General features: G+C 46.5%; 1 protein-coding gene across 2 annotated transcripts in view; it reads left to right on the top strand.

Annotated features, from left to right (window-relative positions):
* Positions 1 to 24,549, top strand: part of PRKCB (protein kinase C beta) — a 191,039-nt gene that overhangs the window by 1,339 nt on the left and 165,151 nt on the right. For both annotated transcript variants that reach the window (XM_079952777.1, XM_079952776.1), the window contains exon 2: positions 2,835 to 2,866. In XM_079952777.1, coding sequence (XP_079808903.1) covers positions 2,835 to 2,866 — 32 coding nt within the window. The remainder of the gene's footprint in view (positions 1 to 2,834; positions 2,867 to 24,549) is intronic.

Genomic DNA, 24,549 nt, shown 5'->3' with positions numbered 1-24,549 from the left:
TTCTCACAATCTTGACCTTTTCCATAAAGTGCCTTCCTGCCTCATTTGTGCCCCTCTTCCCATTTCAGCATGCAAGGGCATCCCCTCTCTGATGATATTGGACCTGACAGGATATCTGCAATAAGCCCCCCCCCACTTCTATCATTATTGGATGCCCCACCCCATATCCTACTCCACAGTTCCATGCACCCCATGGAGAAACTTCCAGTGGCCAACAAGTAGCTAGCCATGGTGAATCCCATCCACTTTCTACCTCTCTCCATCTGTTGTGGAATTAGCTTAACAAGGTCTCCTCTCAGTCATGAATTCACTAGGTGGCCAGCCATAGACAGGCCACTCCCTTTAAAACACACACACACACAACATGCCAGTAATGACTCTGACCTACTTTATAGGGTGGTTGTTGGGGACAAACCACAATTGTGTGTGTGTGTGTGTGTGAACACTTTGGCTACTCTAAAGCACCGTACAATGCAATAATAGAATTGTAGAGTTGGAAGGGGCCCAACGGGCCATCTAGTCCAACCTCAGCAAATCACAATGGCCAAGGTGCAGTGAAACTGCCCTCCATCTTTGTAGATTCCAGGTATCCCTGAATTCTGTGGGGTGAAAATCCCACTTTGGGAGAAAGGCAGGGAAGGGAGAGGCTTTGGGGTTATTGGAGGCAGGGTATGCAGAAATCGGGAGCGGGGTGTTATTGAGCATGTCCAGAGTGCCTTTATCTTTCCACCAAGTAATGGCACCTGGCTTCACATGGATCTGGAACTAGGGAGAGAACAGAGGTGGAGCAGGGGCAGATTGACTTCAGTCTTGTAAGAAGGATTCATTCTTTTTTAAACAAAAAACCAAAAACCACCCACACTAGAATTTTCGTGGTCCACCATTGTGTGGTGTATTTGCAAAGCAAGAAAGAATATTTGGGATATGCTGGCAGTTAAAGCATAACAAAGCTGTGCTCAGTGAACCTAAGTATGGAGGACACCAAGGTCCACCATTCACAGAATCATAGAATTGTAGAGCTGAAAGGGATCTTGAGGATCATCATCCAACCCCTGCAATGCAGGAATCTCAACTAGATCATACATGATAGATGGCCATCCGTCCTCTACTTTAAAATTTCCAGGGAAGGAGAATCCTCCACCTCTCATGGGGGAATCCTCTCCACCTCTCCACTGTTGCATCTCCTTCCTTGTAACTTGAATCCATTGCTTTGGATCCTACCTCCAGAGCAGCAGAAAACAAGCTTGCTCCATCTTCCATGTGATGGCCCTTAAAATATTTGAGGAGGCTATTGTATCACCTCTCAGATTCCTCTTTTTCAGGTTAAACATTCCCACCTCCCTCAACTGTTCCTCATAAGGCTTGCCTTCCAGACACCTACTCACCTTGGTTGCCAGCCACTACATACATTCCAGCTTGTCAATACCCTTCTTAAATTGTGGTGCCCAGAACGGGACACAGTATTCTAGATGTGGTCTCACCAAGGCAGAATAGAACAGGACTATGACTTCCCTTGATCTGGATACTATGCTTCTGTTGATGAAGCACTAGAATAGCATTAGCTTTTTTCCTGCTGCATCACACTGTTGACTCATGTTAAGTTTGTGGTCTATATTGCTGGGTGTGAATGTGAGTCTTATTTTAGCAATGATCCCATCAAGTGATGTGGAACAAGGTCTTCTCTCTGCACAGGGTCTTGGAAAGCTGCTGCCAGCTAGAGTATCTCAGGCTGATGAAAGCTGTAGTCCCAAACAGCTGGAGGGCATCAACATCATCTCTGACCTGGCAGTTTCCTAGGTGTGCTAGGCTAGCAAGTGGGCCTCAGTCTCCCTCCTGCCAGCTCTGCTCTGGAGCAAAGACTGTCAGTTCTGGATAGACTTCAGACCCTGCAAAGGCCCCAGGAGGCAGTGATGGCCACCAACTTAGATGGCTTTAAAAGAGAATTGGACAGATTAATGGAGAAAGAGAAGGCTATTGGCGGCTCCTAGCCACAATAGCCATGTCCTGCCTTCATAGGTGGAGGCAGCAATGCTCATGAATGCCAGTTGCTGGAAACTACAGAAGGGGAGAGGGCTCTTGTGCCCAAATCCTGCTTGCTGGTTCAGCTACTAAGCGCAGGTTCCTGGGCTAGGTGGGCCACCAGCCTGATCCAGCAGGGCTCTTCTGAAGCTCTTTTGGAACCTCCAGGCTCAGAGGCAGTCTATCTTGGTACAGTATATAGGTTTTCAGAGGCATTTTGCCACTGTGAGAACAGGTTGCAGGACATGATAGGCTATTGGATTGATCCAACAAGCCATTCAGTTGCACAGTCCTTTTCTGGGGCATTCAACCTACCTGGAGGCTCTGATCTATTGGTGAGTGTGGGAAACCAGGCACTATGGTTCTTCTTTCTTTTTTTAAAGCTCCCTAGTGAGGAAATACTTTTCTTTCTATCCTCCGCCCAGTGGCGTAGCGTGGGTTGTCAGCACCCGGGGCAAGGCAAGTAATTTGCGCCCCCTAACCTGTGGATTTGCGCCCCATAACCCTACCCCTAACCCCCAGATGTTGCGCCCGGTACGGCTGGGCCCCCCTGCACCCCCCACGCTATGCCACTGCCTCCGCCCCATCTTCTTTATCTCCCCAGCCCACCATCAGTGTCACTAGAGCTTCTGTTGGGCGTTGTTAGGGAACAACAGGTCTCCCTTTTTTTTGGAGTGGGGAGGGCAGTTGCTGCCTGGAAGGCCTGGAGCTACAGAGGCTGGGACTGCAGTGCTTTTGGTAGAAAAGTGAATGTTTGGGTTGTGTGGGTTTGTGCACACACACACTCCCTAACTTGGTGTTTTTCTCTCTTGCAGGGGGTTTGGCAAGCAAGGGTTTCAGTGTCAAGGTGAGTTACACACTATATGCATATGTGAGTGAGTGAGTGCAAGTCTTGGATGTGGTGTCCCCGAAAAACCTGAGTTCAAGTCCAGGCTTGCTGGAGACAGAGCCCCAAACCTCTTTTAAGTGGTGGGGCTCATCAGGTGTTGAAGAAGAAAGGTAGAAGCAAGCCCCCATAACCCTGTAATTTGGAGTCAAGGTCTTACTTCTTAGGAAGGAAGGAAGGACTCATCCATTCCAGATGCTGAGTGCCTCTGCGAGTATGATTGGTGCGCATGTGTCTCTGTATTACATCATTTGTTTCTACCCTATAACATAACCACTTGTCTTCTTACTGTGGGAAAAGGGGCACCCACTTTGTGGGTGCTGCGTCTTGGACGGCTAATGTGTTGTACACCCCCCTCGTATTGCAGTATATATATATTAAAGGTAAAGGGACCCCTGACCATTAGGTCCAGTTGTGACTCTGGGGTTGCGGCACTCATCTCGCTTTATTGGCTGAGGGAGCTGGCGTGCAGATTCCGGGTCATGTGGCTAGCATGACTAAGCCACTTCTGGTGAACACCGTTTACCTTCCTGCCGGAGCGGTACCTATTTATCTACTTGTACTTTGCTTTGACGTGCTTTTTAACTGCTAGGTGGGCAGGAGCAGGGACCGAGCAACAGGAGCTCACCCCTTCACAGGGATTTGAACCGCCGACCTTCTGATCGGCAAGTCCTAGACTCTGTGGTTTAACCCACAGCACCACCCGAGTCCCTAGTATATATATTGGAGGTATGTAAATAAGTAAGAGTCCTGAGCCAGCTTGCCTGCCCCCTCAGCACCATATCAAAATCGAGTGGTTTGCAGGGTAACTAGATTGTGGAACCACCACCACACATCTTGCTGTTTGGACTTAGCCCCGGAACCTGTTTGAATGTTGTTGCTTTCTTATGAGTGTTGGCCTGACTGAGATTCGGGTTGCAAGCTGGGGCGCCTCTCCACCCCCTTGAGCTCTCCTGCATGGCAACCCGCAGCCCCCGTTCTTCTGCACCCTTCATGTTGCCAGCTCCTGGACTGTAAGAAGTGACTGATTGGCTGCCGACACCCATCAGGATGTGGGAGGCGGGTGGTGAGGCTGAAGGGGGAAGTGGGTGATGTGTTGATGTGACAGTCCAAATGTTGGGCTTCCTTTTTTCTCGGTGTCAAATCGCGTTGCAAGGGGGGTGGGGGTGGGGGCTGCTTTGAACGTGTTGTACTTTTGTTTTATCGGTCTTTCATGAGGAAATGGGTGATTCTCCTTCCGTTCTGCGGAGGGAAGGGTCCAAACTGAAGGTCTGAAAGTCTCAAAAGAGAAACTGACAGCTTGCAGGGGTCAGAGTGACCCTTTGGGTTTTCGTTTTGCTTTCCAAAGGTCCGATTTCCATTTCCGATTGTTTTGTGGCAGCGTTCAAGGTGCAGTTGAGTGCAACACCAGAGGAAGCATGAGGTGTATATCCTTAGACTGTGCAGTGCACAATGCAGATTAACCCTATTTCATTATACTTTTTTTTGCCTCAATCAAACCATCCCCAACCTGGTGCCCACCAGATGTTTTGGATTGCAGCTCTCATCTGTCCCCAAACATCTGGAGGGACCTGGTTGTCTTAATAAAATCCTGATAAACCTCACAAGGTGGTGAGTTTATTTTATGTGGCTTTCACTTTGCCTGCTGTTCGTCTCTGCTTCATTGCAAGGTGATGATTTTGTTCTGTTGTGAGCTGCTTTTGAATGGTATGTGGGTGAGAGGCAGGGTATACTTTCAGGAAATAAATAAAGGGATGGATTTCCTCCAATTTTTCAGCTGCAAGTTCATGGATGAAGTATGAATTTTAATCAGAACGAGTGTCTGCAAGTGTGGAATTGCAGAGGGGTGGTTGATCCAGAAAAAAGCGGCCTATTATAAATCTGGATGCATGCAGAGGGTGTGGAACCCTATTTTATCTAAGGAAGATCATGGGTTTAAATAAGATGCAACATGTCAAAGTATGCAGAGTGATCTGTGTGATAACTTGTCAGGAGGTGCTGTTGCCATTTAACAGTATATCCCTTGGAAGAAGAAAAGTCATGAATTAAGAATTTGTAGGTCGCAGAAGGTTTCTCTTTTCATATGTAATCTACTTTGGAAATATTGCTTTAGCCACAAAATGGAGGAAATCGAGGTTCTCGTCTAAACAAAGACAGTAAGAATGCTGTATTTAAACACAGTAAATAGTTTTTATCTCTTCTCCCGCACCCCACCAGGTGTTTAAGGAGATTGGGCAATGCTTTTAAATCAATAGCTTTCCAGTTTTTGTTACTAGAGCTGAATGAATGCAGCTGAAGCACTTTATAGATTGTGTGTACAAAACTGGGTCTGAATAAGATGCTTTGTGGATTAAATAACTCAATGTTGTCCTACCTCCACTTTATGCAGTCTTTAAAGACTTGAAAGGCATATTAAATTTCGACAGATTAAGGTCTGCTGATGCTTAAAAATAAGAGAGTTTCTACTGTTTTAAATGACAGAACTATCATCTCTTTGAATGATATGGCTGTGAGTTTTTCATGTGTTCCAGGATTGATGTTGTATCTTCATTATTCAGTGAAAGGAGCTGAATATTTGATTTTTTTGGGGGGTGGAGTCCTTCTTATACCCAGTTACAGTTTTGAAGCATTGTTCTGGGGCTCCTTTTAGCTTCACTCCCCCTCGCCCACATACACACACCTGATTTGAGATTTTGTATAGCTTTGACCCATCCCTGTTGAATGACAGTTGAAGCCTGGTTGTGGGTGCCTTTGAGATAAGAAGGTGGATGTCCTATTTTGTCTCCCACCTTGCTGCTGACCTTTCTGAAACCTTGTGCATCTTCCACAGATACAATTCTCAGAAACTTGCACGCCATACAGTTGGGTCCAGGATACCTCATGGACTGCCTAATCCCTTATATTCCATTCCAATCACTCAAATTTTCAGGGGAGTCACTGTTAGTGGTCCCCCGTGGCTCGGATATGTGGCTCATACCCACCAGGATAATGGGCACGGTTTTTTGGTGCTCCCCAGTGCTTTTTTATCCTTTAAAAAATGTTTAGGGATACTCTCATTTTCCTACTCATATTGAAATACTGACCCTCAATGAGGCCAAACTTAGATTCACAAAATGTTTAGGGGTATGCATATCCCTGCGTACCCCCAGAAAAAGCACTGGTGTTCCCTTCCAGTTGAAATCAGACAAGCGTAAAAAAGCGCTAATAGGCGGGCAATTCCAAAGTTTTGGTGCTTCCGCGCTAAATGATCTTACAGCCGTGGAATAAGTGTTACGTTGCATCTGTAAGAGTGCCAGTTCTGCAGTTCTGCAGTCCAGAGTGGTTGAGTGTGCACAAGTCAGCCCTGCAAGGAAACCCTTTGGAGGGAATCATGAGCCCGCCCCCCTCAAAATCTCTTCATCTCCAAAATCTTAAATGGAACCTCAGAACACAGTTAATTTAAAGGATTGTGAGCTAATACAATGTGTCTTTTGAGTGCCTGTCTTGCTGCCTGCCTCAGCGTAACTCCTTTCTGGTGCTGTCATTTGTCCCCAAAGTAAAAGCCATGGATCAGGGAGCTGATGGTTCCCAAACATCTTCTGGAGAACATGAACGCCAAAACGATTCCAGCAGGGGCCAGTTGTGTGGAAAGCTGGTGCAACCCAATTTCTGCGCATATCTCTGTATATCTTCCTTTGAACCGTATTTAATGCCTTGGACCAGGCGCTGTGCTGCTTGAATCAGTCCATGGGTTGCCTCCTTGCACCAGCCTGGGTCAAGCACAGCAAGGATGGAGTCCGTAGCATCTGGTGGGCACTAGGCTGGGGAAAGCTGCCTTAAGAATCTGAATTGCTATGATCATTCAATTAGCCATCGATTTAAAACCAGAGTTTATGGTGTCAGCTTTTGTGCTTTACCTTTTGAGGAATTAAACAATGGGGCTCTTGGTTAGAGGAAGGGAAAAAGAGCTGTGTTTATTCACAGGTGTGGGAAGATGGTGGGGCTGCTAATGCATTTTCGGTTTTCACACTTTCTGAAACAATATGCAAACTAAAGATTAAGAGCCTACAAAGAGCTTGTTGAATCCAGCCAGTGGCCCATCTAGTGCACCATCCTGTTCTCACAGTGCCCAGCCAGTGGCCAAAGCACAGCTCTTCTTGGAAATTCACCCCTCTCTGAATTTTTTCTTGCAGTTTTCCAACCAAAGAATGTGTGCAAAAATGCATCCGTTCAGGAAAAGAACATATCAGGTGTATTGTATTGGGGAAAATGTGTGCATTAGGCTGAATTGCATACAAAGGTTTTTATTTGCACTGAAATGCTGTCAAATGTTCATGAGGACTTTTGAAAAACTGCAACTTACAATTTGATGCGGAAATGTGCAGAACTGAACTTTAGGCTGGGGGGGAAATGAGAAACTGAAATAGTTGTCCATGCCTAGCTACGAGTGCTGTCTGGGTAGAGGAAAGGGGTCTAGCTCCAGAGGTGTCCTGAGAGGTTCTTCCCAGCCTTTGATAGTTCCTCATTTCCTCAGCTTGATGTCTTCCCTGCAGCCTTTTTTCCTGAAGGCTTCACTGCCTACTTTCCCTCAAGTTCCATTTCCTGCCTACTTAGTCCTCCTGCTACTTAGTCCTCAATTGCTTCCCCACCTCCTGGGACTTCTTCCTACACAATTTCCAGCCCTCCATCTCACTGCCTGTCCATAAAGCCCATGTGAGTGAGGCTTTCATGCCAACCCAGCCAAACTGACGATTCACTTCCCTGGTAAAAGCCTGGGCTGTTCACAAACATGGTGGCCTTGGCAGTGTCATGATCCCTCCAGCAGAGTTTTGTGAACATTCCATGACATCATAGCAGCTCAGCCGATCCTTGCCCTTGGATTACCTAGAGAGGCATGTTGTGCCCGCACTTCCCCGAAACTATTTTTCTCAATCCATATTTTAGTATTAATTTTGGCTGTATTTCTTTCATATCACATGTTATATTTTTCATAACAGTAGTTCAGTTGGCATCAGGGGCACACTATATTTCTTTGCCTTTTTCTAATTGCTTGAGCTTTGGCCTCTCTCTCATCCAGAAAGCCCAGCCTCATTTAACATTTTGAGGCTTTTAAATTCTCATTTTGGAGCCATTAAGGCTGTAGCTTACTTTGGATAAGAATGTGAGCTTGCTTTGAGGTTTAACCTGTGCATCTCACAGAAGCTTTAAGTGGAGTGGTCAGGGAGGTCTTGGTGTGGTGAAATCGGTCAAATGAAAAAGCAATATTGGGGTTGTCAGAAAACAGCATGTGCACATTATTGCTCTGAGACTGCTCTGTTTGCTGACAAGGGCTATGCTGTCACGGGGATGCTGAGACTGGGTGGGGTGCAAACCTTGTAGAATTTCATAGAATCATAGAATGGCAGAGTTCAAAGGGACCCCAAGGGTAGTCTAGCCCAACCCTCAGCAGTGCAGGAATCACAATGAAAGCACCTCTGAAAGATTACCACCCTACCTCTGTTTACAAACCTCCTACAAAGGAGAGTCCATCACTCCACTGTTGCTGAAGAAGAGGAGTTTGGACTTGATATCCCACCTTTCATTCCCCTTAAGGAGTCTCAAAGCGGCTAACAATCTCCTTTCCCTTCCTCCTGAGGTGAGTGAGGCTGAAAGACTTCAGAGAAGCTTGAATAGCCCAAGGTCACCCAGCAGCTGCATGTGGAGGAGCGGGGAAGCGAACCCGGTTCCCCAGATTACGAGTCCAGCACTCTTAACCACTACACCATGCTGAACAGCTCCTACCATCAGAATCTAATGTTCAATCAGAATCTCCTTTCTTGTAATTTGGATCCATTGGTTTGCATCTTCTGGAGCAGCAGAAAACAAACTCGGCTTTCCACCTTTTCTTGTAGAGATTCGGGTCCTTGGGGACCCAATACCTTCAACTGCCTTCTGTGGGTGGGAGATCAACATAAGAACCTGCTAGATCAGGCCAATGGTCCAGCTATTAAAGCATCCTCTTTTTACAAGGACCAACCAGATGCTCATGGGAAATGAGTAAGCAGAAGAGCAAATATCCCCTCCTGTGGTTTCCAGCAACTGGTATTCAGAAGCATTGCTGCCTCCAACTTTGGAGACAGAGCAGAGCTGCCATGGCCAGTAGCCATTGATAGCCATCTCCTCCATGAATTTGTCAAATCCCTTTTTTAAAAGCCTTCCAGGTTTGTTGTCCATCTATGCCTCCTGTGGGAGAAAGTCTCATAGTTTAACTATGTGCTGTGCTGAGAAGTCTTTCCTGTTATCTGTCCTGGACCTTCCAACGTTCTGCTTCATTAGGTGGAGTATGTAGAAATTACATCTCAGGAACTGAAAATGGGAGCTTTGTTAGAGCGCTTTCCCCAGCCCGGTGCCCTTCAGATCTTTTGAACTACAGTGGACGCTCAGGTTGTGAACGTGATCCATGTGGGATGCACGTTCACAACCCACAGCGTTCACAACCCACAGCGTTCACAACCCACGTCTGCACATGCATGGGTTGCGATTTGGTGCTTCTGAGCATGCACACAATGCAATTTAGCGCTTCTGTGCATGTGCGGCCACTGAAATCCGGAAGTAACCCATTCCGGTACTTCTGAGTTTCGGCAGTCCGCAACCCGAAAAACTGCAATTTGAAGTGGCTGTAACCCAAAGTATGACTGTACTATTCCCTTTAGCCCCAGTCAGCATGGCTGTGGGACGATGTGTCTGAGGGGAGCACAGCTGTGCTGGCCATTAGGGCTGAGCGATGTCTGGTTTTCAACATCATGATATATCACCAGCTAAATATCATGATACTGTATACTGAAATATCACAATGTCTGAAATAAGGATAGAAATAATGAGGTGAACTGGGTAATATCCTGGCAACTGCCGCTACTTAGAAGTCTAAAATGGATACATTTTTCTGGCAGGGAGAAACCTCCTCTCCCTTGTGCATCTATCAATATTTTATATTTTATTCTATCACTGTTTCCCCCACATCATGATTTATTTATTTTTTACATAGCATGCACACACACATCATGATTCACGACATATCACATGCCCAATATTATGGAACTTTTACCACAATGTGGACTTCAGACCAATTTTGCATGATGTATCGATATGTCCCCCAGCCCTAACTGACCGGGGCTGATGGGTTGTAGTCCTAAACATCTGGAGCATTCCAGTTTGGGGAAGACTGTGTTAGAGTATGCTGGTGGCTGTGATATTTTTGCTTCTCACCTGCTTTACAGAGAACCCACCAGGTTCTCTGCTTTGAAAAGCATCCTTTTCAAAATAGCTGAAGTCTCATGGAACCTCCAGGTCCAAGGCAATCTTTCTAGATTCCCAGGTCCTTCGGGGCATTTGGCCACTGTGAGAACAGGAGGATTTGGCCTGATTCAGCTGCACAGCTCTTCTTAGGTCCTTATCTGGATGCACCCTCACTTAGTGCCAGAAGCTGAGGCATGAGACTAGTGGCTACCTGGGAATGTTGGAGCACCCTCTTCAGGCATGGAGGGGAATGGAGTGTGCAACATCAGCCACCCCCACCCCCCGATTGACAGACAGTAGAGACCTTTTGGCTAGTTAGACTGGGTATAATTCCTCCAGGAGCCTTCTGTTGTTCTAGCCCGGCCACCAAATCTGCTTCCTTTTGACTTCCAGCTTGTTCATTCACCCCTGGGTAAGATTTCAGGTGCAGTTTCCTGGGTTTTCTCCTTTCCAGTTTTGCTTTTCTGGGACATCCTTGTCAATAATGAGGTTGCTAATTAGCTCTTAATACCTGTTTAAAGTCTCTCAGTTGAAACGCTGGAGCAGATTGGGTTGAAACGGAAGTAATTGGAAGCGCTAATAGGTTGCTGCTAATTGCTAGCCCATGTTTGCAGTGAGCCAGGTAAAGTGTGGAAACTGCGGGGGGGGGGGGGTTGGGGGGGCTGTGTGGTATTGAGGGCAATGCCAATATGAATTTCATTTCAATTTTAAGTGCAGTAAAAGAAGTAGTTCTCTGCCTACCATGCTGTTGGCTTCCATAAATTTTCTGCGATTGCACTGCCTGTGAGCAGAATCTCACCTATTATCTCCTGTGAGTTGTGCCATATCAACACAACTCTGAAAATAAAATGCTGGGGTCCCAGCTTGTTGAGTATGTGAGTTGATAAGAGATGTCTGAGAAGGGGTGGAAAGAGCTGTAGTCTGAGCTGTGCATTGGAACCAAAGTGCCATATCTGCTTCTGTGGGTCGCTGGACTGTGGGTAGCTGATGCTGTGGGGAGCTGAAGCATGAATCCCAGCAGGATTGGGACCAGAGTTGGAAGCAATGCTGGGGAAGCTCTAGGGCAGGCATAGGCAAACTCCGGCCCTCCAGATATTTGGGACTACAATTCCCATCATCCCTAGCTAACAGGACCAGTGGTCAGGGATGATGGGAATTGTAGTCCCAACCATCTGGAGGGCCGGAGTTTGCCTATGTCTGGTCCAGGGGTGCCGACTTGAGCAAATTATTGGGCAGGCCAAGTAAGCCCTGCCCCCCACAATCAATCACATGACATGGCGCAAAGACACCATTTGAATGGCAATGCCCATCAACTTTGGGGAGGCCCAGCCCCCTCAAATATTTTATGGGGCTGGGGGTGAAGGGACCTTGGCCCCTAGGAGTTGGCTCCTACAGGCAGATCTTCATCTGGCAAGGCAGCATCAATTGAAGGATGGTCTATAGCAGGTCAGGATGTGCAGAGGAAGTCTGTCCAAGGAGGACTGTGAGGGGAAAAAATATATCGATGAGGTAAGTGTGCATTTGGGAAAGGGAAGAGAGCCTCAGATCCCTGGTCCATCTAGCTCAGTACTGTCAACACTGAGTGGCAGCAGCCCTCCAGGTTTTCATACCAGAGCCTAGAGCTACCAGGGATTGACCTTGGGGGCTTCTGCACTCAAAGCAGATGCTCTACTATTGAGCCACAGGAAGAACAGATGGTCTGGAGCAAGACTGGGGAGCCACATGTGCAGAGTGCCGCTGCCATCTGTATAGAGGCCAAAGCCTGAACCACAAGTATTTTTAGCCAGAGAGGAGTCATGCCAAGGCCACGGCAAATCTGCCTCTTCTCCTCCTTCTCTGCATCCATGAGTGATTCTCCAATTGCGCTAGCGAGCAGCTTCCTGCTTCTAGGGTCCTGGCCAATCCCAGCAGTTAGGAGGTCCTGAGTTATGAACTTGCCTCATTATTCCCTCTACTAATGCCTTTATTTTTTTTGGCATGCCAGACGAGGGATCGTGTAGCGAGGCGGAAGCTAAGCCTTGCCTCGCCTGCCAGCCAGCCAGCCAGCCAGGCCTCCTCGGATGCTCACTTGTTTTCATCCTTCGTTCCAGAGCGTCGGCGCATGCCTGAGATGCTCTCAGCCCACGTCTCGGGCCTTGGCAGGTTGACAGCCGTGTCTGTGCTAATATACAACACGTTGCATTTTTTTTGACACAGCTGCTTTCCTCGGAGAGGGGGAAGAACCCACCCAAACAGTCCTCTTTGGCAAGATCCCCTCCCGCCCACAGACGGCGAGTGAGTGAGCCTTCCTTACGTACACCACAAATCCCACAGGCAGGGGCGGGAGAAAACTCGCACTGCCACATTTTGGGGCAGATGGGATTTCTAGGTTTGTGCACTGTTGAGTCCAAAGCGTTCCACTGAGGATGCTGAATGGAGAGGCAAAACTTGTTTAAGGCCAAAGGCCGTATTCCTTTATAGGCAACCGTGTGTGTGTCACATGTCAGTGGTAGGTGGAGCCAGAGGCAGAAGTGGGCGGAGCAATGTATGTATGTATGTGTAATGGTTCTAAGGGGGTTGCTCGTGCTTAAGTTGCCGCCACTCCTGGCTAGGTTGCCTGGTTGAACCCTTTCCCTCTGGACAGCCTTGCACTCGTGGCTGTCTCAGTCGCTGGCAGAATCCGTCAGTGGGCGTTTCTTGAACTTCTTCCAGCAAAGAAGTTCTTTGACACCCAGTCGCCTCCTACTCTCCCTGCGCGGAAGTCTTCTGCGCAGGGAGGGTGTGGGCAGCGGAGGACCCGTGCACTCCCCGCTGGTCTCCGGTGAGGAGTCCAGGAGCCTTTTCTCCGATTCCCCCATCTGCCCCCCTTCTCCACTGGTGCTACGCTGATTTCCTTCCCCAGTGGATGGGCCGCCTCTCTCCCTACTGGGACCCTCTCCGGCATCCCTCTGGAGCCCTCTCTCCTCCTTTGGCTCCGATGGCAGTTCCCTGACAGTATGTATGTATGTATGTATGTATGTATGTATGTATGTATGTATTCATTTTTTGCTTTATACAGAAGACTACTTTCTACTCACACTCATTCACCCCCTCTGTTCTCCATCAGCATTTAAGGGCACATTCCAGTGAGGCAAAAATACTCAAGGTAGACAAAACTGAGTAGATGGTCCAATGTAGACCCTTCAAGTGTCCCTATTTTCCAGGGACAGTCCCAGATTTACAGAAGCTGTCCAGGTTTCTGATTTGATCCTGGAATGTCCTGTTTTTTTCTTATGACGTCCCTGTTTTCATTGGAGAAACATTGGAGGATATGGTAGGACATCTCGATTGTCATTGGAGTAAGGTTGGAGGGTATGGAGTTATGCAATGCCCGAGCCAAGGAGATAAGTAACTATGCAATCTTTAGAAGACATCTGAAGGCAGTCTTGTATAGGGAAGTTTTTAATGTTTAAATGTTGTTGTTGTTTAGTCATTTAGTCGTGTCTGACTCTTCATGACCCCATGGACCAGAGCACGCCAGGCACTCCTGTCTTCCACTGCCTCCCGCAGTTTGGTCAAACTCATGCTGGTAGCTTCGAGAACATTGTCCAACCATCTCATCCTTTGTCATCCCCTTCTCCTTGTGCCCTCCATCTTTCCCAACCTAAGGGTCTTTTCCAGGGACTTCTCTTCTCATGAGATGGCCAAAGTATTGGATCCTTAGCTTCAGGATCTGTCCTTCCAGTGAGCAATGTTTAATTATGTTTTTATAAATGTTTGAAGCCACCCAGAATGACTGGGGCAACCCAGTCAGATGGGTGGGGTATAAAACTATTATCATTATTATGGAATAGGGCATCCCTATTTTCAACGGAGAAATGTTGGAGGGTATGTCAATGGTCTGGCTTGGTATAAGGCAGCTTCTTGAGTTTCTATTTAAACTAGCCATTTCTGCAGAACCATGAGAACATTTTTTTAAAGGAGAAGGAATACAGGTGAGTTGTAGAACACATCCTTTGCATGCTTAAAGTCCCAGGCTAAATCCTCAATGGCCTCTCCATGTAGAACTGGGAGAGACTCCCTGGCTGAAACCCTAGAGAGATGCTGCCAGTCAGGGAGGACAATATTGTCATAGATGCTCCAATGATCCAGTAAAAGGCAGTTTTCTACATTCCTCCACTTCCTTTGAACCACCATGACGCCTATCCACAATGTTGTAGCCCCAAACATCTGGAGAGCCCAAGGTTGGGTAAGGCTGAGTTAGTTGGAGGAGTGCAATGGGGCACAGCAGCGCCTGCTTCCCCTCGGCTGCTCCTCTTAACCCACCTCATTGCTTCCTGTTTTAAGCAGGCTTTGAATGAGATGGTTCTGCTTGATGTTTGTTGAGCATCTTCTGCTTTCCAGATGAAAGTGACTTTTTCTTTTTTTAAGGGAAAGAAAGATTTAAATTCTGCAGAATTGGAAGCCACCTGGAAATGTTTCCAACTGGCTCTGTCTGCTTCCTCTTTCTCTTTCCACCACTTGACTTGCCTGGGCCAGTAGTGGTTGCAAAGGAGCCAACTCCTGGGGGCTGAGGTCCCTTCACCCTCCAATAAAGCATTTGAGGGGTAGCCCCTCAAATTTTGATGGACATTGCCATTCAAATGGTGTGTGTGCCACATCTTGTGGCCAATTATGTGGGGTGGGGCTTACCTGCGCACCCCCCAATATTTTATTCTAGTTGGCACCTTTGAGTGGGTGACAAAACCAGTGCAGCCAAGTGGAAGGAGTTTTGACTCGGGGGCAAGTGTGCCTGGGTCCAAATGTCTGCTCACCTCTCTGTCTCACTTCTGCAACTTCAGCAGAAGGGAACTGAGGGTTGCCTGTACCCCTTGTTCATCACTGGAGGCTCCTTTCAGATACCAAGAAGAACATAAGAAGCACCTGCTGGACCAGACCAATGCCCCATCTATTCCAGCATCCTGTTCCCACAGTGGTGAATCAGATGCCTCAATGGGAAACCTGCAAGCAGGACCCCCAGCACAACGACAACTCTTGCATCCTGTAGTTTCAGTTCCAAATGTGGATGCAAAGCATAGCTGCCATCATAGCTAGGAGCCATTGATAGCCCTCCATGAATTTGTCTAATCCTCTTTTAAAGCCATCCAAGTTGGTGGCCATCACTGCCTCTTGTGGGAGTGAGTTCCAAAGTTTCACTATGTGCTGTGTAAAGGACTTTATGGGTGCTAAATCTTCCAGCATTCAGCTTCATTGAATGTCCATGAGTTTTAGTGTTCTGGGTGAAGGAGAAAAACTATGCTCTGTTCACTTCCTCCCTGCCACACATACCGTATTTTTCGCTCCATAAGACGCACCTGACCATAAGACGCACCTAGATTTTAGAAGGGGAATGCAAGAAAAAAACTATTTTTAAAGGGATCACTGAGCAGAGCCTGTATGCATCCCAGGCTCTGCTCGGTGCTCTCTTTCATGAGCCGTGAGAAGTATGTGTGCAACGCTTGCAGGCTTTTCCCCTGGAGGAAGAAAAGCCCCCAAGAGCCGCGCACTCTTTAAAGGGTGCGTGGCTCCTGTGGGCTTTTCCCCGAGGAAGGAGAAGGGACTGACTGGCCGCGTCAGTCCCTTCTCCTTCCTCGGGGAAAAGCCCGTAAGAGCCGCGCGGAGCATGTGTGGGCTTTTCCCACCTGCCTCCCGCCTGCATTCGCTCCATAAGAAGCACACACATTCCCCCTTACTTTTTAGGAGGGAAAAGGTGCGTCTTATGGAGTGAAAAATATGGTAATTTCATATGCATCAACCATGCCACCTCTTACTTGCTTATTCTCTAAACCAATTAGATGGGGAAGGGGCTCTTGCTCTTAAAACTTTGAATATGGGATCCCGTCACCAGGGAAGCTTTTGACCTTGGTGGTACCACTTTGGACATGGTTTTCATGGTAATCCCATGTTTCTTTAGGACATGGGTAGGCAAACTAAGGCCTGGGTGCTGGATCTGGCCCAATCACCTACTAAATCTGTCCTGTGGATGGTCCAGGAATCAGCGTGTTTTTACATGAGTAGAATGTGTGCTTTTATTTAAAATGCATCTCTGGGTTCTTTGTGGGGCATAGGAATTCCTTCATCCCCCCCCAAAAAAAAATAGTCTGGCCCCCCACAAGGTCTGAGGGACAGTGGGCCGGCCCCCTGCTGAAAAAGTTTGCTGACCCCTGCTCTAGGAGAACATGTGAAGTTGCCTTACACCGAGTAAGACCACAAGTCCATATAGCTCTGTGTTGTTAATGCTGACTGAAATGTGAATGTTCCCAGGTTTAGGAATTAAATCTGAGCCTTTAGCATGCAGTGCAGACACTGTGCCCCTGAGCGATGGCCGTCTGAGGAACTCAACATGCTTTGTGTCTTTGGCTTCTTCCTCTTTGGAGGCCCCTGCGGTGGGGGAGGGGGAGGAAAAAGTGGGTTTCGGAAATCTGATGTTACTGCTCAGAACTCTTTGTCTTTGCTTTGCACACTCTGGGGAACCAGTCATGTGAGGGCAGCTGCACAAACCCCTCTCATCTCGTGGGCAGAACTCAGTGGTAGACATCAACTGGCTCTCTCCTCTGTCCTTCTCTCCAGAATACCCTGCCTTTTTCTGTGAAGGGGGGAGGGGTTCAGAGAATTATTGGCAGGCACCTCAAACTACAATTCCCCAGGATTTTGAAGAAGAGAACTGTAATGTAGGTTTAGCAGATGAGCATGAAACAGGGGAGATGGGTGTGCCTCCCTCCTGCCACTGCTGCCAAACTGGAGACTAGAAACATGGAAAGGATGTACTTGATAGTCCTAAGAGTGTAAGAACAGCCCTGCCGCTGGATCACAGCAAAGGGGGAGGTCCATCATTGCTCAGCATCCTGTTCTCATAGTGGGTGACCAGATGCCCCAAAAGAAAAAACCTAAAGCAGGATGGGGGGGAGCGCTTTTCCCTCCTGTAGTTTCCAGCAACTGGTACTCAGAGGCATTCTGCTTCTAACAGTGGTGGGAGAATGTATCCATCAGGCTCGATAGCCTTCTGCTCTGCTCTGGGAGCTAGTGTGGTGTAGTGGTTAAGAGCAGTGGACTCGTAATCTGGTGAACCGGGTTCGATTCCCCGCTCCTCCACATGCAGCTGCTGGGTGACCTTGGGCCAGTCACACTTCTCTGAAGTCTCTCAGCCCCACTCACCTCACAGAGTGTTTGTTGTGGGGGAGGAAGGGAAAGGAGAATGTTAGCCGCTTTGAGACTCCTTTGGGTAGTGATAAAGCGGGATATCAAATCCAAACTCTTCTTCTCTGTGGCGAATTTGCCTAACCCTCTTTTAAAGCCATCTGAGCTTGTGCCTCTCGTTGCCTCTCGTGGGAGCGTATTCCATATTGTAACTTTGTGCTGTCTGTGAAGAAGGATTTCCCTTTGTCTGTCCTGAATCGTCCAACATTCTGCTTCATTGGCGATCCCTGAGTTTTAGTGTTATATGATCATAGAACTATAGAGTTTGACCTTAAAGCGCCATTTAGTCCAACCCCTTGCAATGAGTGAGCCAAAGTCCAGGCTTCTCTGGATTGGCCCTTGATATGCATCATTTCAGTATTATTATACTGAAGTAATAGAACAAGGTTATGCTAATAAAGGCAGTCTTTGTTTAGTCTAGCCTTCTCCAACCTAGTGTTTTGGACTACAACTCCCATCAGTTTCAGCCAGCACATTCAAATGCTGAAGTGTGTTTATATCTGCTATCTTGGGCAACCAGCTGGAGCCCACGGCAAGGCTATTTCCTGGGCTGTATCTCTTCAGCGGTGATGGGGGGGGGGGGATATCACATGTCTGTTCCCTTCTCTGGGTTTGAAAACTGGCAGAGCAGGGAGGCAAGCTCAGTGGTTAATTTTATTTTTTGGATGCACAAGTGAGGTTCTTCTTCCTCCTTTCACTGCTGCTGGGGAAGGGCTGTGGCTCAAAGGTAGAGCATCTATTTTGCATGCACAAGGTCCCAGGTTCAAACCCAGGCATTTCCAGGTATGCTTGTGGGCAGTGTTAGAAACTCAGATATGTAACCTAGGCACCAAATGGCTCCTAAGACCAAGGTTACTGTCAGGGAACTGACATCAGAGCGAGAGGCGGAGGCAGGGCTCCAGAGCGATGCCGGAGAGGGGACCAGCAGGGGGGAAGGAATTCAGCGTAACACCAGTAGAGAAGAGAGGGAGATGGAGGAATTGGTGACAGGGCTCCGAGACCTTTCACCAGAATCTAATGGAGAGAGCGCTGGCAAGCCCCAGCCTTCCCCTTACTTGCACAGACGAGTTCCGCGCAGGGAACATAGGCGGAGACTTGGCGTCAAACAGCTTTTATGCTGGAAGAGGTTCAAGAAACGCCCACTGACGGATTCTGCAAGTGACTAACAGGTCACGGAGGGTGAGCTGTGAGCCTAAGCATGGTTGGGCAAGCAATCAAACTAAACCGGAGGCAATTTACGCACAAGTAACCCCCTTACAACCATTACAGTTACAATTGCCAGAACGGCATATCTAGGTGCCATTTTGGGGTAAGGCAGCTCTAAAGTCTTATTTTTCAAAAGATGAACTGATTGTATTTGATTCTCAGTTAAGCATCTGGCTAGTTCAGAGGACAACTTTGCGCTAGTTTAAGAACTTTGGGAATTTAAAGAAAAGTCACCCTAAGGTCCCAGGGCAGGTCACAACAATTAAAACACAATATTAAAAAGTAGTTTTAAACAACTTGCAATCACAGAAATATGCAAAAGCCAGACATTCCAAGTGTCCAAAACCAGGCTACAGAGTTTGGTCTGTAGCTGGGTGGTTGAGGTAGGTAGATGGATGGATGGATGAATGGACCAGGCCTACTTCCCACCCCCACAACTGGAAATGGTACAGGAAAAAGGATGGGCAATTGATTTGGTTAAATGTATAAGGCGCCATTTGGTAATGAAACAATTGTTGTTGTTTAGTCGTTTAGTCGTGTCCGACTCTTCGTGACCCCATGGAGCAGAGCACACCAGGCACTCCTGCCTTCCACTGCCTCCTGCAGTTTGGTCAAACTCATGCTGGTAGCTTCCAGAACACTATCCAACCATCTCGTCCTCTGTCATCCCCTTCTCCTTGTGCCCTCCATCTTTCCCAACATCAGGGTCTTTTCCAGGGAGTCTTCTCTTCTCATGAGGTTGCCAAAGTATTGGAGCCTCAGCTTCAGGAACTGTCCTTCCAGTGAGCACTCAGGGCTGATTTCCTTAAGAATGGATAGGTTTGATCTTCTTGCAGTCTATGGGACTCTCAAGAGTCTCCTCCAGCACCATAATTCAAAAGCATCAATTCTTTGACGATCAGCCTTCTTTATGGTCCAGCTCTCACTTCCATACATCACTACTGGGAAAACCATAGCTTTAACTATACGGACCTTTGTTGGCAAGGTGATGTCTCTGCTTTTTAAGATGCTGTCTAGGTTTGTCATTGCTTTTCTCCCAAGAAGCAGGCGTCTTTTAATTTCATGGCTGCTGTCACCATCTGCAGTGATCATGGAGCCCAAGAAAGTAAAATCTCTAATGAAACAATACTTTTTTTAAAAAAAACAACAACTAATGAATTGGCACCAAGCTCTCCAGCTGAAAGCTCCAGAGCTAGATCAAGGGGTTAAGTTAGATTCCCTGAAACGATGGAGAGACTTTTAAAAGTGGAAGAAAGACAAGTCTAAGTTCCTTCTTGCAGTACAAGACAGTGTGTCTAGCACTGCAGCCTCTGTGTCTCTGGAAAAGTCAGTTGCGTTCTGCTGTTGGCACCCAGGAACTGGGCTTCCTTTGTCTTCTACATCTTGGCGGTTGCTCCACTGCAAGAGGCATTGTCTGCTGGCTGCAGCAAAAGGACTGCAGAGTATTAATCATTTTGAGGCTGGATGCACCAGCAACCACTTCATTGGAAACTTGACTGCAGATTGTTTTGATCTTTGCTGTCCGTCTCTCTAGATCCTCCCTTCCCTTCTCTTTCTGCTGACTGGACTTGGCCTGCGTACAACTTCTCTTTCTAAATAGTAATAATTTTCAGAGGGGTAGCCACAAGAGATATATAGATATTCATTTTTAATTATATTTAGAACCTGCCAGTGTCGAACAGGTGGTTAGAGTGTCGAACAGGTCAGCATGTGGCAAAGTCTGATAAGCTACAGTATCTCAGATTTTACTTGACCCATCTACATGGCTAATCCAGGAAGAAGAGTAAATCATAGTGCAGGTGGGTGGGGGGAGCTTGAAAACCAATGTCAGCTAATGGGGTTGAAAGGGGGAGTTGGGGAGGAATATTTCAGCCTCTAAAACGCTTAAAAACGTCTCAAGAACAGCTTCTTCTCCAGAGCGATCTCGGCCCTGAATGGGAAACCTGGACTTTGAAAGTCATCTAATCTTCCTTGCTGTATTATATTGTATTGTTTTAATTAGTGTTTTTATAGTTGTTCTGATTTTGTGTGGAGTGCCCTATCTGGGTAGATGGAGCTGCCAAGTAATTTTCGTTGTCCCCGAGAGGGGGCAATGACAATAAAGATTATTATCTTATCTTATCTTATCTTATTATCTTAAAAGTTTGGGGTGGGCTGCTTGAAGTTTCCCCAAAGCTCCTATTGGCAGTAAAAAGACGGAGTGTTTCAGAAACTTCAGGCAAGATGCTAAATCAAAGAGAAAACATCAACAAATATTCAAGATGTGCCAAAAGTTTCAATTTCACCCGCAAACACTAATTAATTGTTCTTAATTATTTCAAGGTTTGGCAGGTACCTGCTGTGAAACCTCAGAAGATCACCATTACAACAGTAAAACATAAAAAATAAACTTGCTGTCAAATGCTAAATGCTACTGCGTACCAACTGTCAAATTCTGTCAGATATAGCTGGATGTCAAATACAGATGGGAATATTAGAATATCTGATAAATATGAGGCAGCAGCATTCTTAGGGGTGTGTGGAAATCTAGGAACAATCTTTTTTTAAAAAATATTATATCTACCTGTTCTTCTGCAATGGAGCTCAGAATAACTTCCATTGAATAGAAGGGGAGCTAGTCTCCATACAGGAACTGAACAGTCCCAAATTCCTTAGCTCCAGCAAGGAAGCTTCATTATGTTGTTTTGGCACTATTAAATACCAGCATTGAATTTGGGAGAAGATTCTGTTCTTGTTGTTGGATTAGACAATTAGGTGTCTATTGACACCTAATTAGGGCTGGCCAATAAATTGATACATTGCCCAGAACCGGTTTGAAGTCCATCTTGTCATATTGGCTTCGTAATTTTTGACCTGGCAATATATTGTGAATCATGATGTGTGAAGCCAGCCAATGCCTCTGCATAGCTCCACCCTTATTTCAGACACTGTGATATATCAGTATATTGTGATGTTTAGCTGGTGATATATTGTGATGTTGAAAACCAGATTTCACCCAGCCGTACACCTAATTAGGGGACTCTAGTCATCAGGGTTTCTTTAGATGTAAGAAGAGCTTGGTTACTGGATCGGACCCAAAGGGGATCCATCTAGGGCAGCATCCTGTTCTCACAGTGGCCAGTCAGATGCCCCGTTGGACACCCAGAAACAGGACCTGAGCACAACAGCCCTATCTTCCCAGCAACTGGCATTCCAAGCCTCTGAAAGTGGGGGTGAAATCTAGCCATCATTGCAAGTAGCCATTGATAGCCTCATCCTCCATAAATGGTCCCATTCTTTCTTAAGGCCATCCAAGACAGGGGTCTCTTGTGGAAGTGAATTCCATAGGTTTGTGGGGCGCCTGGACTTCCGTTCTAATTCTGGGGTGCCCAGCATTGAATTTAGCATGTTAAAATATAAGCCAGGCTGGCTTTCTGGTGAAGTTATCGCCTGCAGAGATGGACCATTAAAAGAGCTAAAAGAAATGGGTGATGTACCATTAAGAAGGCCATTAACAGAGAGCCTCTCCCTGAGTCTAGATTCAGGTAGGTAGTCGTGTTAGTCTGATGCAGTCGAAATAAAAAAATTGTCCAGCAGCACCTTATAGACCAACTAAGTTTGTTCTGGGAAGAAGCTTTTGTGTGCATGCACACTTGAGAAATAATTAACAGAGACAAAAGGCCAGAGTTTCAGGAGGTAGGGGCAGAATTGTAGTGGGCGATGAGGTAAACAAACAGGAAAAAAGTGTCATTTTTGCAAGCTGGAGAATGGGGGTGCAGAGCATGGGGCAGGCTGTCTGTTTTATGCTGCAGAGAGGGTCAGACACAATATTTTGGGTCTTTTCATCTATATATCAAACTTTTTTTTGGTCACAGACCAGCATAAGAGAAAACATACGGATAAAGTAAACACATAAGACTTAAAACAGGTAAGGAAAAAAAAACTAGTAGTTAAGAGGTGATTATATCATACATAACTTTAAAAAGTTAGAGACAAGGACAAACGTTTAAAAGTGACTATAAGGGAGGGAGCGTGAAGGAGCACAGGTCTTGCATTTTGGGTCTAGTTTGTGGCGCAAACCATCCTTCGATGATGGTTACAGCTGTTACAGCTAGGTATGTAACATTTGTGTTTTCATCTTGAAATAGCGGGGAGGTATAAAGTTCTTCTGTGTGACATGGAAATTTATGTAGTATAGGCGAGATGAACCTAGCTCATATATCTGTATAGTACTGGCAGTGAAAAAAGGCATGTTCCATTGGATAAATGTGTAAAATCATATATAATAAAGGCACCACAGTCTCTGCTCTGCCTTATTGCCCAAAAGGAAACATAGACCCTGGTAAGCACACCTGGTACCCCTGGAATCTCACATTGCTCAGAGATTGGAGTGGTGTGTAACAATAATTTAATTCTGGGCTGTGTGGAGAAGTCCATCGCTTTGTCCTGTATGTTCCCATATTTAGCTTCATTTGTTGGAAGTCTGCAAGTTCTGGTGCTATGAGAGAGGGAAAAAACACTTTCCCTCCATTATTGCTTGATTCTGGAGGAATGGCCACCATGGCGTAGTATTTTCCAACCCTGCTGTTGATTTTCTGCAGGGCTGACTATGTCTTGGCCTTGTGGCGGCCATTTTCTACGTCAGATGGATTTTTGTCAAGTGCCTTTTCCAAGAAGGTGATATCTTTGACCTACAGGTATCTTGTCTTTTGCAGCAAAGTGAAAATCCTGCCAGCTCAGATGCCTGTTCCTATCTTTGTGTTCCTCTGGAGGGACATTTTAAAAATAGCACTATGATTTTTGTTCCTCCCTTCCCCACTCCACCTCTCGTTCTTCGTCTCATAGCCTGCTTCTGGGAAGAATCAAAGTTTGTCTTCAGGCAATTTCTGTGAAGCTTAAAAGGGCCCCTGTGCCCAATTTGCTACCCTGGAGGAGACATGCTGTCCTAGTACCGTGCCCTCAAAATTTCAAAAACAAGGGAGCACTTTTTGTGTGATAGGATGTTGAACCAAAGGGCATGCTTACAGGAGACTTGAAGTGTGCATGAAATATGCATTCTTTAAGAGGAAGAAGACAGACCAGTAGGCAATGGTTTAACATCTGGGGGCCCAGACTCAGTTCCACTCTGTGCCATGATGGCCTCTTCCTTCTCTTAGTTCATGGGGCTGCAGGCTGTGAACTTGACCCAGCGATGATTCTCAGAAAGGGGAAGATCTGTGAATTAGGCAGCGCTTCCATTGTTCAGACCAGCTTTCCCTAGGCTGGCAACTCCAGCTGTTTTGAACTATTTATGTACTATTAATTTCATAAAATTTACACACCTTGTAAAAAAAACCCACACCTTTAAAACCCCCCAACCTACCTCAAAGTGGTTTACAAAAAAGGTGAAACAAAAAAAACCTATCAATAAGAAAAACCAACAATAATTGTAAACGTTGAAAAAGTTACAATATCAATAGACTAAAAGCAGATTAAAACCCACACCTACTTTCTAAACATCTGGGTGGCCTCGTCTAGACAAGGATGTTTTCAGCAGGGACCAAAAAGGCTAAAGCGAAGGCGCCTGCCTGATGTCAATAGGCAGTGAGTTCCAAAGTGTTGGTTGCTGCCATATGAAAGATCAAGTTTTTACAAATGCGAAGCAGGTACTATGTGGCATCTGACTACAACTCCCATCAGCCCCAGCCAGAACAGGAGATGCAGGTTGCTTGTACCTTTTCCCATACACCTGGGGTAGCAGCTTTAGGGATGGTGTGTATGACCTGAACAGTGGCTATTATTTTTATTTTATTTTTAAATTTAGGAGACTATTACAGACATGTCCCAAGTCTTGTTATGTCTGATCCACAGCAGATCTCTTTCCCAGAGCTGCCAGGGACTGCTCCTGTGGCATTCAACATGCAAACCGCCTGCAAACTATTGCTGGACCCTCCAGAAATCAGAGACCATTTTGCTTTCAGTGTTGGGTAGCTTGCTTGGCATATTCTGTACATGCATTCCTGCTAATTTTC

The sequence above is a fragment of the Podarcis cretensis genome, assembly GCF_951804945.1.
Source record: "Podarcis cretensis genome assembly, chromosome: 14".
Lineage (NCBI taxonomy): Eukaryota > Metazoa > Chordata > Lepidosauria > Squamata > Lacertidae > Podarcis > Podarcis cretensis.
This window is presented reverse-complemented; position numbering and strand designations above follow the sequence as displayed.